The 16,102-nt window shown below is 42.0% G+C and overlaps 1 protein-coding gene across 1 annotated transcript; it reads left to right on the top strand.

Annotated features, from left to right (window-relative positions):
* Positions 1 to 3,135: 3,135 nt before the first annotated feature.
* On the top strand, positions 3,136 to 13,848 carry dbi (diazepam binding inhibitor (GABA receptor modulator, acyl-CoA binding protein)). The gene is made up of 4 exons (XM_078552373.1): positions 3,136 to 3,287; positions 12,396 to 12,513; positions 12,597 to 12,659; positions 13,505 to 13,848. The coding sequence occupies exons 1-4, from the start codon at positions 3,279 to 3,281 to the stop codon at positions 13,579 to 13,581; spliced, it is 267 nt and encodes an 88-aa protein (XP_078408499.1). The 5' UTR covers positions 3,136 to 3,278; the 3' UTR covers positions 13,582 to 13,848.
* The last annotated feature ends 2,254 nt before the right edge of the window (positions 13,849 to 16,102 follow it).

The following is a 16,102-nucleotide window of genomic DNA, read 5'->3' as shown; positions in this document are numbered from 1 at the left end:
AGTTCAAAAAGAAACAACCCTAGCTAATCCAATCTTTCCTCATTGCTAAAAGTTTTCATTCTTGGCAGTATCATTGTAAATCTCCTCTGTACCCTCTCTACTGCAAACACATCCTTCCTGTGATGTGGGGACCAGTACTCTAGGCCTAACTAGAGTTTTATACAATTCTAGCATAATCTACCAGCTCTTATATTCTATGTCTTAGCTGATAAAGGAAATTGTTCTGTATCCTTATTGATCACCTTATCTTCCTATCCTGTTAACTTCAGAGGTATGTGGACATTCACTCCAAGGTGAAACTTAACTTCTTAATATCCTGTCATTTATTGTACAGCCCTTCGTATTCTTTGTCCTCCTCAATACTGACCTCACACTCATCTGGATTGAATTCCAATTGGCACTTTTCTACCCACCTCACTAGTCCATTGATATCTACCTCCAATCTGCTTTCTTTATATCAAACTCGCAAACACCCTACATGGTGGTGGGGAAAAAAGGATAGAAAATGGGATAAAAGGGGGAAATAAAAGGAGATAAAACAATGAATAAAAATAAAATAAATAAAAATAAGTGGATAAAAAATAAAAATGCATTTTGAAAAAAAGGAATTAAAAAGGGGATAAGGTTATGGTCTGAAGTTGTTGAACTCAATGTGAAGTCCAGAAGGCTGAAAGTGCCTTATCGGAAAATAAGGTGATGTCCCTCCAGTTTGGTTGGGTTTCACTGGAACACTGCCAAGGATGGACACGGAGGCTTGAGAGCAGGATGGTGTGTTAAAATGGCAAGCGACCGGAAGGTCTGGGATATGTTTGGGGACGGACCGAAGGTGTTCCGCAAAGCGGTAACCCAGTCTGCGTTAGGTCTCCCCGTGCTTAGTAGTTTTTGAAAGAATGGATTGCAGAGGATGGAAACGGTGTTTCATTGTTAGTGTAAAAGCAAAAAACTGAGGATGCTGGAAATCCGAAACAAAAACAAAAATACCTGGAAAAACTCAGCAGGTCTGACAGCATGTGCGGAGAGGAACACAGTTAACGTTTCGAGTCCGTATGACTCTGTTCTGGTGAAGAGTCATATGGACCCGAAACTTCCGGGTTAGTGTTACAGTGGTGGCAGCTACCATGCAACATGAACAGAAGGATCCAAAACAAAAACAGAATTACCTGGAAAAACTCAGCAGGTCTGGCAGCATCGGTGGAGAAAAGAGTTGACGTTTCGAGTCCAATGACCCTTCAACAGAACTGAGTGTAGTTAGGAGAGGGGTGAAATATAAGCTGGTTTAAGGTGGGGGGTGGGGTGCGGGGAGAGAAGTTGAGGGTGGGGTGGTTGTAGGGACAAGCAAGCAGTGATAGGAGCAGAGAATCAAAAGATGTCACAGACAAAGGGATCAAAGAGGTGTTGAAGGTGGTGATATTATCTAAGAGAATGTGCTAATTAAGAATGGATGGCAGGACACTCAAGGTACAGCTCTAGTGGGGGTGGGGTGGAAAGATTGACAAGGTATTAGCTGTAGATTTAAAAATAATGGATATAGGTGGGGCAAGGAAAATCTATATAAATTATTGAAAAAAACAAAAGGGAGGGGGAAGAAACGGGGTGGGGATGGGGGGAGGGAGTTTAAGATCTAAAGTTGTTGAATTCAATATTCAGCCCAGAAGGCTGTAAAGTGCCTAGTCGGAAGATGAGGTGCTGTTCCTCCAGTTTGCATTGCGCTTCACTGGAACAATGCAGCAAGCCAAGGACAGACATGTGGGCAAGAGAACAGGGTGGAGTGTTAAAATGGCAAGCGACAGGGAGGTTTGGGTCTTTCTTGCAGACAGACCGCAGGTGTTCTGCAAAGCGGTCACCCAGTTTGCGTTTGGTCTCTCCAATGTAGAGAAGACCGCATTGGGAGCAACGAATGCAGTAGACTAAGTTAGGGGAAATGCAAGTGAAATGCTGCTTCACTTGAAAGGAGTGTTTGGGCCCTTGGACGGTGAGGAGAGAGGAAATGAAGGGGCAGGTGTTGCATCTTCTGCGTGGGCATGGGGAGGTGACATAGGTGGGGGTTGAGGAGTAGGGGGTGATGGAGGAGTGGACCAGGGTGTCCCGGAGGGAACGATCCCTACGGAATGCCGCCAGGGTGGGTGAAGGGAAAATGTGTTTGGTGGTGGCATCATGCTGGAGTTGGCGGAAATGGCGGAGGATGATCCTTTGAATGCGGAGACTGGTGGGGTGATAAGTGAGGACAAGGGGGACCCTACCATGTTTCTGGGAGGGACTCTTCTGCCTTGTCCACCTTCATTGCTTTCCATTTCTCTCCTGGTGTTTGACAAGGTGTTTACTAAAACCCGCTTTCACAGCCATATTTCCTTTCTCAGTGACTGTCTCCGTCTCCGACTCACCCCACGTGGATTTCAACTGAAATTCCATCCCTCTTGTTTCGAACCCACCCAGGATTACAGCTATCTCCGGGACATAAAACGTTTCTCGGACTGCTGTTCCCGTTGCATTCTGAGATCCACACTCAGTGCCATGCACCGCCATATGAATATTGAATTCAACAACTTTAGATCTTAAACTCCCTCCCCCCACCCCCTTTCCGTTTCTTCCCCCTCCCTTTTGTTTTTTTCAATAATTTATATAGATTTTCCTTGCCCCACCTATTTCCATTATTTTTAAATCTACAACTAATACCTTGTCAATCTTTCCACCCCACCCCCACTAGAGCTGTACCTTGCGTGTCCTGCCATCCATTCTTAATTAGCACATTCTCTTAGATAATATCACCACCTTCAACACCTCTTTGATCCTTTTGTCTGTGACATCTTTTGATTCTCTGCTCCTATCACTGCTTGCTTGTCCTTACAACCACCCCACCCTCAACTTCTCTCCCCCTGCTCCCCACCTTAAACCAGCTTATATTTCACCCCTCTCCTAACTACACTCAGTTCTGCTGAAGGGTCATGTGGACTCGAAACGTCAACTCTTTTCTTCTCCACCGTTGCTGCCAGACCTGCTGAGTTTTTCCAGGTAATTCTGTTTTTGTTATGAACAGAAGGGTACCAGTCTGCAGCGAACAGGACCTGCCGCGTGATCTTACTGAGCTCGAAAGCAACGTGCCTCCGCCCACAGCAACCGGGGGCCAATAGAGAGTGGGAGGGCGGGGCGAGAGCAGCCGTGGAGGTCAGTGCCCGCGATCGGCACACAGCCGCCCACCAATCAGAGGTCGTGGTGTGCCGGCGCCCTCATACACCCTATCGGGATTGTGCGCGTGGAGTGAGGAGAGAGCAGCAGCAGCGATGGCCCAGGTAAGAGGCGCTTGCTGCAGGAATGGGTTTGACTGCACCGGCACCTGGATTGGGAGTTGAAATAATGGATAGATTTGTTGTTTTCATATAAAAAAAATTCCCGGTAGGTTTTGCATCTGGAGTCAGGTCTGTGTGTGTGTGTGTGTGTGTGGTGGTGGTGGGCTCTCCGCCCCCCGACCCTGTGGATCAGCCTCTCGGCTCATTGCACCGAGCTCTTTAATCCTGGCACTGGGCGAGAGGCACTGGCACTCCCCTGTGCCCGGCTCATTGTTCCCACAGCGAAGCTGCCGTCGCCATTGTGTGAGCCGCCGGGTGTGGTTTGCTACCTTCTGCTGCGGGCAAGGAAACCTTGGATTGGATCCTGAGAAAACCTTTCCCTTAACTAAAACCTGCGGCAGCCTCAACACCCTAACTCTGACATCCCTCCCGCCCCTGTTTGTTGCTCAATGCGGGGTTGGGGGGGTGGGGGGCGGGAGGGAATTTCCGTTCATCACCATAAGCGAGGGTTGCCACGCCGGCCTGCACGTTTCTCTTTCACATGGCCCCATCGCTTGTTACAAAATCGGTCATTTAAGACCCCAATGAGTTGTGTGCAAATGGAGGAGAGGAAATAAGAGGATAATCCACAAAAAATAAATGTGGTTTCTCCTACCAGATTTCCTCATTGAAAATATTTGTGGTGTTAAAAGGACCCTATGTAGTGATCTTATTGCACCCGAGATATCTTAAAGCTGCATTGAGGCTCTAAAAGATTTTTTAAAAACTTTTATTTAAAAAGATTGCAGAAAGATCATTGATATCATACAACTGTGGACGTTGGTCATTGGCCCTGGAACCGTAGTCTACCATCCCCTTCACTGAACAAACAGCAATTCAGAAAAAATCACCCATTAGCACTACAAAATGTATATGAATCATTGAACAATTATAGACTCCCCCTCAATCTAACTATTGCGAAAGTAATTGCAAGAGACGGTCTGTTGTATACCAGCTACTGAAGGCTTACCTCCAAGTTTATCTGTTGTTATTTGTTATTTATATAGCACCTTTTAATGTCACAAAACATCCCAAGGTGCTTCACAGGCATATTCACAGTCATAAAACAAATTTGACACTGAGGAACATGAAATACGAGGACAGATGACCAAATGCTGGGTCTAAAAGGTAGGTTTTAAGGAGGGTCTGAAAGGAGGAAAGAGGTGAGAGGTTTCAGAATGGAAGTCCAGAGTTTAGGGCCTCAGCAGCTGAAGGTAGTGCTGCCAATGGCTGAAAGGGTTTTTCAGGCACGTGCAAGAGGCCAGAATTGGAGGAGTGCAGATATGAGGCTTGTGGGACTGGAGGAGGTTACAAAGATAGGGAGGGGTGAGGCCATACATGGAAATGAGTTGAAAGTGAGGATGCAAATTTTGAAATTGAGGCATTGTTTAATCAGGAGCCAATTTAGATTAGTGAGTACAGGGGTGATGATTGAATGGGACTTGGTATGAGATAGGATACAGGCAGCACAATTTTGGATGAGTTTAAGTTTACAAATAGTGAAAGATGGGGCGCTGGCCAGGAGTGTGGAATAGTTAAGGTAACAAAGGTATAGGTGAGTCTTACAGCAGCAGATGAATTGAGGCAGGGGCGGAGTCGGCTGATGATACGGACTTGGAAGTAGGCTATCTTAGTAATGACATGGTTATGTGGTCGGAAACTCATATCAGGTTCAAATACAACATCTAGATTGTAAACAGTCTGATTCAGCCTCATACAGTTGCCAGGGTGGAGTCAGTGGTGGGAGTTTGTGGCTACCAGTATTTAGTGGGAAGAAGTTTCAGCTCCTCCAGTACTGGATGTTGTCTCAGTTGTCAGACTGCTTGTACAATGTAGGGTGTTGAGAGAAATGGTGGTAGTGTGATGTTGGGCATCGTCACTGTTCATGTGGAACCTGACCTGTTTTGAGATGAAATGCTGTTTTGCAGTTGCATCGATGACAAATGGTGGTGGGCCAAGACCAATTCCTGGAGGGATCTACAAACTAAATAATAAGCAACTCAATGGTTTGTTAACATTTCACAACCATTGCATCAGAAGGTTATTGATGTCTTTCTGTTAGTTACTTCAAAATGTCTATTCACAGTAAGTTACAGCTGAGTCAGAAAAACCCCAAACTGGCCAAGAGATTGAGGAGTGTTTTTTTTTAAGTTAAATGGCCCACTAAAGTGGAATAGCATAATGTATCCATTATTTTTATACCAGCCCATGAGTGCAAGTTTTATTGATGGTGTTCTCCTCAGTGCTTAACAGAGGTATATAGATAGGCTGGGGGGAGTGGGCAAGAACTTAGTAGATGGAATGCAATGTGGCAACTTGTGAAATTATCCACTTTAGTGAGAAAAATAAAAAGGCAGAATATATTTTGAATGGGTGAGAGACTGGGACGTATTTGCATTCACTACTTTGTAGTGATTGAAGAAATATGCACACAAAATGTTTGAATATCTGCTTCCTGTTACAAAGAAGCTTCATTGTTGCCACTCCTTGATGCACTATCATGAAAGTAGATATTGTCACGACCCACTGGGGATAGTGCGCTGCAATATCAAACTCCACTGCTCCCCGAGCTGTTACAAATGTGAAAAAGTTTGATCAACCCACGTAACTGCTTAATTTAGGTTAACAGAATACGACCACTAGGTTTGTAAACTTAATAAGTAAATAACTGTTTATTGAACAAATTGTCTTTAACCAGTGGCAAAAGAAAGAAATATGAACTGCTAATTTCTAAATCTATAACCTAAACTCTACCCCTTCTTAAATCCCTATACACACACATACAAAACACACAAGACACACAAAAACATGGATTTCAAGGGTGGGATAAAACATTTCAATAGCACCAATTCTGGAGTACAGGATTCGATGGGTTGATTTTGATTGATGTCTTCCAAATTCCTTTCAGTTCTTTGATGACACAAGGTGGTCTTCCAGCACTTTCAGTCTTTAGGGAACATTGGTTACTTGGTTGATTAGGAACGTGGGAGCAGGAATAGGCCATTCAGCCCATTGAGCCTGCTCCGTCACTTAATACTATCATGGCTGATCATCCACTTCAATGTCCTTTTCTCACACTATCCCTATATCCCTTTGTCATTGGTATTTAGAAATCTGTCAATCTTTGCTTTAAACATACTCAATGACTGAGTTTCCACAGCCCTCTGGGGTAGAGAATTCCAAAGATTCACAATCCTTTGAATAAAAAAAGTTCTCCTCATCTCAGCCCTAAGTCCCCCTTATTTTGAAATCGTGTCCCCTGGTTCTCGACTCCCCAACCAGGAGAAACATCTTGCCTGAATCTACCCTGTCTCTTCCTTTAAGTATTTTGTAGGTTTCAATGAGATCATCTCTCATTCTTAAACTCTAGCGAACACATGCCCCATTTCCCCCATCTCTCTTCATAGGACAGTCCAGCCATCTCGGGAACAAGTCTGGTGAACCTTCGTTGTACTCTCTCTATGGCAATAATATCTTTCCTAAGGTAAGGGACCAAAACTGCACACAGTACTCCAGGTGCAGTCTAACCAAGGTTCTGTACATTTGGAGCAAGATTTCACTACTCCTGTACTCAAATCCTCTTGCGATAAAGGTTAACATTCCATTAGCCTTCCTAATTGCTTGCTGCACCTGCATGTTAGCTTTGTGATTTATTGATGAGGACACCCAGGTCCCTTTGTACATTTACGCTTTCTAATCTCTTACCATTTAAGTAATTCTCTGCACATCTGTTCCTCCTACCAAAGTGGTAACATCACGTTTTTTCACATTAGATTCTATCTGCTATGTTCTTGCCCACTCACTAAGTCTGTCCAAATCCCCTTGAAGCAACTTTGTATTTTCCTCACAACACACATTGCCACCTAGTTTTTTGTCACGTGCAAATTTGGAAATGTTACATTTGATCCTCACATCCAAATCATTGTATATTGTGAACAGCTGCAAGTGCTGATCCTTGCGGTACTGACTCATCACAGCCTGCCAACATGCGAATGACCCGTTTATTCCTACTGTTTTCTGCCTGTTAACCAATCCTTAATCTATGCCAGTATATTACCTCCTATCCCATGTGCTTTAATTTTGCTAACCAATTCCCTATGGGGTCTTCATCAAAAGCCTTCTGAAAATTCAAGTATACTATGCCCACCCCCTTATCAATTTTGTTAGTAATATTCTCCAAAAAAAACTCAACTGGCCCGTCAAACGTGATTCCCCATTTATAAATCAATGTTGACCATGCCCAATCAGTTCATTATTATCCAAGTGTCCATTTATCACATCCGTCGGAATAGATTCTGCCATTTTCCTTACTACTGATGTAAGGCTAACAGGTCTGTAGTTCCCTATTTTCTGTCTCCATTCCTTCAGCACCATTCATGACTCAGGTACTGAAGCAGTCCATGTCCAAATGCAGCAAGACCTGAACAATATCCATGTTTGGGCTGACAAGTGGCAAGTAACATTCGCACCTCAAATGTCAGGCAATGACCATTGCCCCTTGATATTCAATGGCATTACCACCACTGAATCCCCCACTACCAACATCCTGGGGGTTACCATTGACCAGAAACTGAACTGGACTAGCCATATAAATATTGTGGCTACAAGAGCAGGACAGAGGCTAGGAATCGTACAACAAGTAACTCGCCTCCTGTCTCCCCAAAGCCTGTCCACCATCTACAAGGCATAAGTCAGAGGTGTGATGGAATACTCCCCACTTGCCTTGTGAGTGCAGCTCCCACAACACTGAAGAAGCTGGACATTGTCCAGGACAAAGCAATCTGCTTCATTGGCACCACATCCACAAACATTCACTCCCTCCACCGCTGCACAGTAGCAGCAGTGTGTACCATCTACAAGATGCACTGCAGGAATTCACCAAGGCTCCATAGACAGCACCTTCCAAACCCATGACCACTACCACCTAGAGGCAGCAGATAAATGGATTCACCACCATCTGGAAGTTCCCCTCCAAGTCATTCACCATCCTGACTTGGAAATATATTGCCGTTCCTTCATTGTCACTGGGTCAAAATCCTGGAACTCCCTTCCTAACAGCACTGTGGGTGTACCTACACCACATGGACTGCTGCAGTTCAAGAAGGCAGCTCACCACATTCTTCTCGAGGGCAACTAGGGATGGGCAATAAATGCTGGCCCAGCGAAGCCCACATCCTGTGAAGGAATGGAACAAAGAATATCGGGTCCCGGGGACTTATCAACCTTCAGTCCCATTAATTTCTCCAATGCAAGCTTCGTACTAATACTAATTTCTTTCACATTCTCATTCTCCCTAGTCTTTTGGATCTCTAATGTTGGGAGATTTCTTGTATCTTCCTCAGTGAAGACAGACATAAAGTAATCATTTAGCTTCTCTGCCATTTCTCTATTCCCCTTTATAAATTCTCCTGACTCTGCCTGTAATGGACCCACATTTGTCTTAGGTACGTAAAAAGCAAACGTTTGGCTGTGAAAGCTTTTACAGTCTGTTTTTGTTTTTTGCTAGTTTACATTCATATTCTATCCTCCCTTTATTTGGTTCTTGATTCCTTGTGTCAGAGAACTGAGTTATGAGGGATAGGTTGGAAACATGAATTTTTCAACCTTAAGTTGCTGCATGTGATTGAACATGTTCTAGAGGTAAAGTGTATAGAAAAGTTTAATCCTGAGCCCTGTTTCTATTTTGCTAAAACTTCAGGAGGTGGGGATATAGATAGAAATTCCAAAAATGAAAACTATAGGTTGCTGTCTAAAAGATTACACACATTAACACCTGATTAGGGCTTCAGGGAGGGTGGTATAATGGTGTAAAAGCTCTGGAATCATTTAAGAAGCAGTTGAATATTGTAATTCGAGGGCAGGAATGGTAGCTATGGAATGATTGACTAATTAGTCTAGTGTCGCATCCACCAGTGGCATGATGACATTTTCAACGACAATAACTGGAGCTGCCATGCACAATACTGTCAGCAAAAATAAAGAGCAACAGCTGAAAGATGGCATCTTTAACGTAACAAAACATCCCAAAGCGCACCACAGGAGCATTAAAAAAGAAAGTATGACACCAAACTGCATGAGACGATATTAGGTCAGATAACCAAAAGCTTGATCGGACTTTTAAGTCTCTTAAAAGAGGAAAGTGAGGTAGAGAGGTGTAGGGAAGAAATTTTAGAGCATGGGGGCTAAGCAATTGAAGGCACAGCCACCAGTAGTGGAGCAATTATAGTTTGGAATACAGAAGTGGCCAGAATTAGTGGAGCACAAATATCTGATGATTTGGGGGCTGGGTAGGGTGGTGGATTAGAGAGATTGGGAGGGCAAGGCCATGGAGGGATTTGAATCTTAAAATCAAGATTTTGCTTGAGCAGGAGCCAATGAAGGTCAGAGAGCACAGAGATGATAGGTTAACTGGTGAGTTAAGATGCATGTAGCAGAGTTTTGAATGACCTCAAGATTGTGGAGGGTAGAAGTGGAAGAGCAGCCAGGAGTGTATTGGAATATTCTAGTCTAGAGATGACAAAGGCATGAATCAGAATTTCAGCAGCAGAGAGCTGAGATGGGCGAAGTCAGGCAATGTTGGTCTGTGGTGGCATGCATGTGAGGTTGGAAGCTCATCTCGGGATCAAATGTGACACCAAGGTTGAGAATGGACTGGCTTAATCTTGGTGTTACCATGAAAAGGATGGACTCAGTAGCTAGGGAAAGCACTTTGGAGTGGGGACCGAAAATAATGCTTTCAGTCCTCCCAATATTTAACCAGAGGAAATTTCTGCTCATCCAGAAATGGATATTACAGAAGCAGTTTGATAACTTAGCAACAGTGAAGGATTCGAGAGAGGTGGTGATGAGGTATGCTGATGATAGCCAGTTCTACATGTGAAAACTAACACTGTGCCTTCGGGTGATGTCGCCAAGGGGGAGCAGGCCTGCAATAGATTCTTGGGGGACACCAGAGATAACGGTGTGGAAGCAGAAAGATAAATCATTGCAATTGATAAGAATGTAACCATGTGAGAGCAGTCCTATATAGCTGAACGACAGTAGAGAGGTGTTGGAGGATAATGTTTAATGAGAATAGGATCAATGGAACAGGAGGTGGGGCTCATGGACAAGATGAGCTGAGAAGGCATGAAGGGAAGATAGGAGAGAAACTGGAGAAAGATATGAGTTTAGGGCTGGGGAGAGCTTTAAGGGCTCTCTGGGCTAGTGGAAGGGAGGGACACGGCAGAAGCAGCTGATCAAATTGTCTTAGTGACCAAGAAGTCCGTGAGTTCCTTGGAGGTGAGGGTTGAGGAGAGTGGGGTTTAAGATGATGGCTTGCAGAAGAGAAAAAAACCAGAAGGCTATCTTTGCATTCCAGGATTATCCTGAAATAATGAGCAGCTTTAGCAGGACCCGAAAGTGTTTCAAGTGGTCCAGCCAGATCTAGTGGTGGTTGGCTAAACCAGTTGTCCTTTCAATTCTGCGTCCCTTGGACTTAATGAAATGGACATGAGGGCTGTACTGGGGTAACAGCCAGGGTGAGAGAGAGTAATGGTTTTATTGGATATTAGGATCTCAAAGGTGGAGGTGAGGGTGCAATTAAGTAAATCATTAGCTGCAGAAATGTGTTAAATGGAGGGCCAAAGGCAAGATAGTTGGTATTTTGAGAGTGCAGCTGCAAGTGAATTGGGAGGGATGCAGAAGGAGTTGGGTTGGGCCGTTAAGGGTGAAGAGTGATACAAAAAAATGATCAGAGATGGCTTCATCTGTAATTGATACGGTCAGACTAGTAAGAGAATGTGAGATGGCAAGGTCAAGGGGTGATCATGGATATGGAGGGAGAGATTTAGGGAGGATAAGAAGGCTGTGAACTCAGGAGAGAGAATATAATGAGCTGAGATGAAGATTGAAATCACCATGGTTGAGAAGTCATTTGTAGCAGAGGCTGAGGGAGGAAGGCAGAGAAGAAATCTTGATAACATTTTTATTGTACTTGGGGAAATTGGTACAGAATGATGATTTTGAAGGAGGTCAGGGGGGTGGAACAAGGTGTGGTGCTCAAAGGAAGAGATGGTGTCTGAGGAGCAGTGGGTCAGACCAAGGTGTTGCTGCTTATAGTGAGCCAGTGCTGAGTGCCTCAGTAAACCTGTCAAAGGATGAAGAGAGAGGCACAGAGGGAAGGTGTAGGCTTATCTAACAGTGAATCAAGACTGGGATGGTGGCAGGTTGAGGAGTTTTGTAGGATTAGTGTAGGGAAGCAAAAGAAGCAGAGTACCTGAGTGGACAAGTGAAACGAGGCATGACAATAGAAAAGGAGGGGTAAAGAAAAAAGTTTAAAAGTGTGTGATGCATTGCAAGATTTGACCTTTAACAAACTAGTATTTTCAGTTTAATCACAAGCTAAATTCCTTTGAAGAGGACTCAAAATATGTCTTGAATCTACATCCACATAATCTAATTGAATGTTGTGTTGCCTGTAGCTCACTTGAACCAAGCTCCAAAGGAGCACTGAAACCAACTTTTATTTAAACTTATAATTTTTACCTCTTTATCAGCTGAATGTTGTAGAAGAGTTGCAATTTATATCCTGTCGTGGCTACAGTCACCCACTACAAGGAATGGAGATGAAAGAGGAAAATAATGATTTAAAATATATTTCTCATATCAGCTAAAGGGCTGAAAGTCCCCAAACTACTAAATTACAAGCTATATGCTTCAGAGAAGGGGATGTATATCCTTGTAATTGACCTTTGATGTGCCTATGTCTGCCACACCCTAAAAAAAAACTCAGAACTGCATATGCTTACAGACAAATATGGGGAAAGGAATGATGAGACACAGACTGTTATTGGTCACTTAATAGATTACATTGACCTTAATACACTTGATGTAACTAATCATTGTAGTACACACCTGATGTAATATATTAAGGGTTTGGGTTTGTTGGACCTCCCAAAAAGGAGCCTGTGTTTAACTAGTGTGAAACTGTTATGGAGACCACACAATGCACACAGCCAAGTATCTTGGACAGGATTTCAGCTATTGACCATATTATAGTGGTGACCTGAAGTTTCATTCTTTCTGTTTTAGGGTGATTTTGAAAAGGCAGCAGAAGAGGTTAAACAGCTCAAATCAAAACCATCTGATGATGAAATGTTGTTGATCTACAGTCTGTACAAACAGGCAACGGTTGGAGATGTGAATACAGGTTTGTTAGTGATAAAGCTTAGCAATAATATCACTTAGAGTGGAACTGCTGTTCGTCTATTAAAATACCTCTTATTTTCCCAGATCGTCCTGGCATGTTTGATTTGAAAGGCAAGGCCAAGTGGGATGTGTGGAATGAACGTAAAGGTTTGTGCAGAGACTCCAAATAAACTTGTTTCTTTATCAATTGTACAAAAATGAAGGCTGCTAATTAACCAAAATAACTATCTATGTACAGTAAATTGCATGGGTTTGAAGTGATCCATCAGTTATACCGTATATAAGATGTCGTAAGTTCTCTTGATGTGTTCCTACTCATAAAGCCTGTTAATTATCCTGTGATAAATTGCTGCTCTCTATCATCTATCCCTAACCAGTAACATGAGTTTCCTAGCTCATCTGAAATCTGGCTTGGCTTCTGACCATAAATACTAAATGGAACTGAGTTGTAAAGATTTCTCAGAGTAGCTAGTAAAATTTGAGACTGTGTGTAAAATTAAATATCCTGTGAATGTAAAATTATAGTTTAAAACTTCTTACATTTGTGCCTGTTGTAATTTGTTAGCTGATCCCATGTGGCCTACTATTATGGTAGCACCTCTTATTAAAGGGGGAGAGAACTTAAAATAAATACAAAAATTATAACCTGCCGTTCATAGTTTAAACTTACATACCCAAGTTCAAGAAATGTTTTGGTCCTTTAATGTGCAGATGCACAATTTCTTTGGCACTTCCTGTCAGTGACAGTTTAGATTCTTGCATTAAGATTCTAACTTTTGAATTGAATGTAGTAGGGCTGTTTGATTTTAATTTGTACTTTGATAATCCAGTTTAATGGAGTTGTTTTTTTTTTATTTAGCAGGCCTGCATTGATTAGATTGTGTTTCAATTTATAAAATAAAAATCTGCTTGCTTGTAAGTGGGTTTAAAGGCATAGATTGCAGACAACAGCTTTTTAGACTGCATTAATAGGACATTCTTAATATCTTTAGGAACAAGCAAAGAAGAGGCAATGAAGATGTACATCTCAAAAGTTCAAGAACTGAAAAATAAATATGGCATGAATTAAAATATGACCTTTTAAAGAAGGCCTGATATTTTTAGTTAACAATTGTAGAAAAAAGCACTGACTCATTGAGCTAATTTGTTTCCTCTTCATAATGTACGGGGAGATAATATCTGAATGAAACCAACTGCCTTAATGGTAGCTATATTTTGTGATTAATTTTGATATTAATACATGGCAGTTCATATGACTTTTTGAGCCATAGTGGATTTAATAATGGCTTTACTGTAAAACTTATAAGAAAAAAATAAAATTGCATCACAACTTTAACTACTGATTTGTATCTGTTTTAAGTATGTGGTATCTCTGCCGGATTGCTGCAACACATGCTTTCAGCTTGAGTTCAGAGTGTTCTACTGTATCATGTATGTTCATCTATGTGGTTAACTTTTTAGCCTTATAGAAGTGGGTGACTGGTCTTTCCACCAGCAACTCCAGCTTCTGCAGACAGGATGGAGGCTCATAAAATATGTTCCAGTTTTGTGATGTAGTGGATGGTGGTGAGGAGATGAAAGGTGTGATGAGTGTTTTTTTGGTTCTGGTTTTTACTCCTTCCTTACCCTGTTCCCTTGACGCAGTGACTTTGCTAGAATATGACTGGGTACCAGCTCTGTTTCAGTACCTTGCACCATTGACTTTTTGTCATGTGACTCTAGACTGAGGGAAACTGAGCTATCTTTAAGAAAATTAGCTGAGGAATGGTAGATGAATTATATGAAGAAAGGAAAGTTAATTCACATTACCACGACTAGTGTCGTAGTTAATACAGTTTAGGCTATCAAATGCCTTCTAACAATCCAGTGTCCATTGAAACTTCATGTTCTTTTTCAATAGTTCAGTCAGTGGAGCAACCACACTGCTAAAGTGTGCACAAATTTCTAGTAAAACCCACTCATGCCCAGAAATCTCAAAAATTCTCATTTTGTTGTAGGCACTGGGAAACCCACGATAGCTTTGATATTCACATCTCTTGGAGCCACTTTACCATGTCCAGTGGTATGGCCTAGATGCGTAACCAACGTTTTTACAAATTAACTTTTAGTCAAGTTCATCACCAAATCAGCTTCTTGTAATTAAGTAAATAATTCTTCCAGATGCTGTAAATGCTGTAAATTGAAAACTATTAAGTCATCAAAATAAACAGCACAATTGCTTAGACCTGCAGTTACTTCATCAGTCTTTGAAATGTTGTAGGTGCATTTTTCATACCAAATGGCTTGACTTTAACCTGATGTAGTCCATTTGGCATCACAAAAACCGATATCTCCTTTGGTCTCTCCGATAACGGTACTTGCCAATACCCTTTTAGCAAGTCAACCTTTGTGATAAATTTTGATTGTCCCACTTTCTCAGTACAATCCTCCAACCATGGTATAGGATAGGACTCCATTCCTGTCACCACATTCACCTATCGATAGTACAGTCTTTTGTGTTCCATCCGGTTTCAGTACCAGTACCGTAGGCACACTCCAGTTACACTGCAACTAGACTCGATATCATTTTGAAGCATGGAATCAAATTCTTTCTGTACTTGTGATAACTTTGCCAGATTTAATCTATAAGGATGTTGCTTTATCGAAGATGGAAGCTGCTATAAGACGATAAGTATAGCTAAATCTATCCCCCCCAACTTATTCCCACAAATAGGTTTGTGTGACTGCAATAGCTTTTCCAAATCACTGACATTTGCCTGGAAGGTAACTCAATATTATATTTAAGTTTTCAAGTACCCCCTCATTATCCAATTTGATTAGAGGAAAATCAGTTTCAGAGTCCTGTACTTCTACTCTCTTATCATCTATAACCACTAACACCTCCTTTCGGCCCTCTTCCCTGTCAAAGTACTTTTCAAGCATGTTTGCATGACACACCCTCTGCTTCTTCTATCTAGAGTATTTATTAAATAATTCATTCAATTTCTTTTCAATCCTGCAAGGCCCACTAAACATTGCCTTTAATGAGTCACTTAGTACTGGTATCAGAACTAGCACTCCCTCCCCAGCAATAAAACTGTGAGCTTTATCTTTCTTATCTGCCTTCACTTTCATCACTTGCTGTGATATCTTTAAATGTTCCCTAGCCAACTCACATACTCTATCTAATCTCTCTGAAGTTTGATGCATAATCTAGGAGAGTAGTTTCTGGTTTTTGACCCACCAATTTCTCATAAATCAATTTCAATGGTCCCCTTACCTCATGACCACAAACTAGTTCAAAAGGACTTAAACCTTTCGATGCATTATGAGTGCCTATAATAGCAAATAACAAGAATGAAATTCCCCCATCCCAATCCTGTGGATAATCCTGACAGTATGCTCTCATCATAGTTTTTTAAGGTTTGATGCCTCTTTCCAAAGCTCCTTGTGACTCTGGATGATAAGCTGTTGATTTAAACTGTTTTATCCCCAAAATGTTCATTACTTCCTTAAACAGCTGTGACATACAATCAGATCAGTGTTCAAATTTTATTTCCTTAGGCAAACCATATCTTGTTTAAAAAAAAATTAGTTACCTCTTCCATAAT

The sequence above is a fragment of the Cetorhinus maximus genome, chromosome 11, assembly GCF_964194155.1.
Source record: "Cetorhinus maximus chromosome 11, sCetMax3.hap1.1, whole genome shotgun sequence".
Lineage (NCBI taxonomy): Eukaryota > Metazoa > Chordata > Chondrichthyes > Lamniformes > Cetorhinidae > Cetorhinus > Cetorhinus maximus.
The sequence above is the reverse complement of the archived record's forward strand: the minus strand, read 5'-3'. Positions and strand labels throughout refer to the sequence as shown.

Coding starts and splice junctions, on each gene's coding strand:
- dbi (XM_078552373.1), top strand. Junction 12,514..12,596: donor GGTTGGAGATGTGAATACAG/GTTTGTTAGTGA, acceptor TTATTTTCCCAG/ATCGTCCTGGCATGTTTGAT. Junction 12,660..13,504: donor TGTGTGGAATGAACGTAAAG/GTTTGTGCAGAG, acceptor TAATATCTTTAG/GAACAAGCAAAGAAGAGGCA.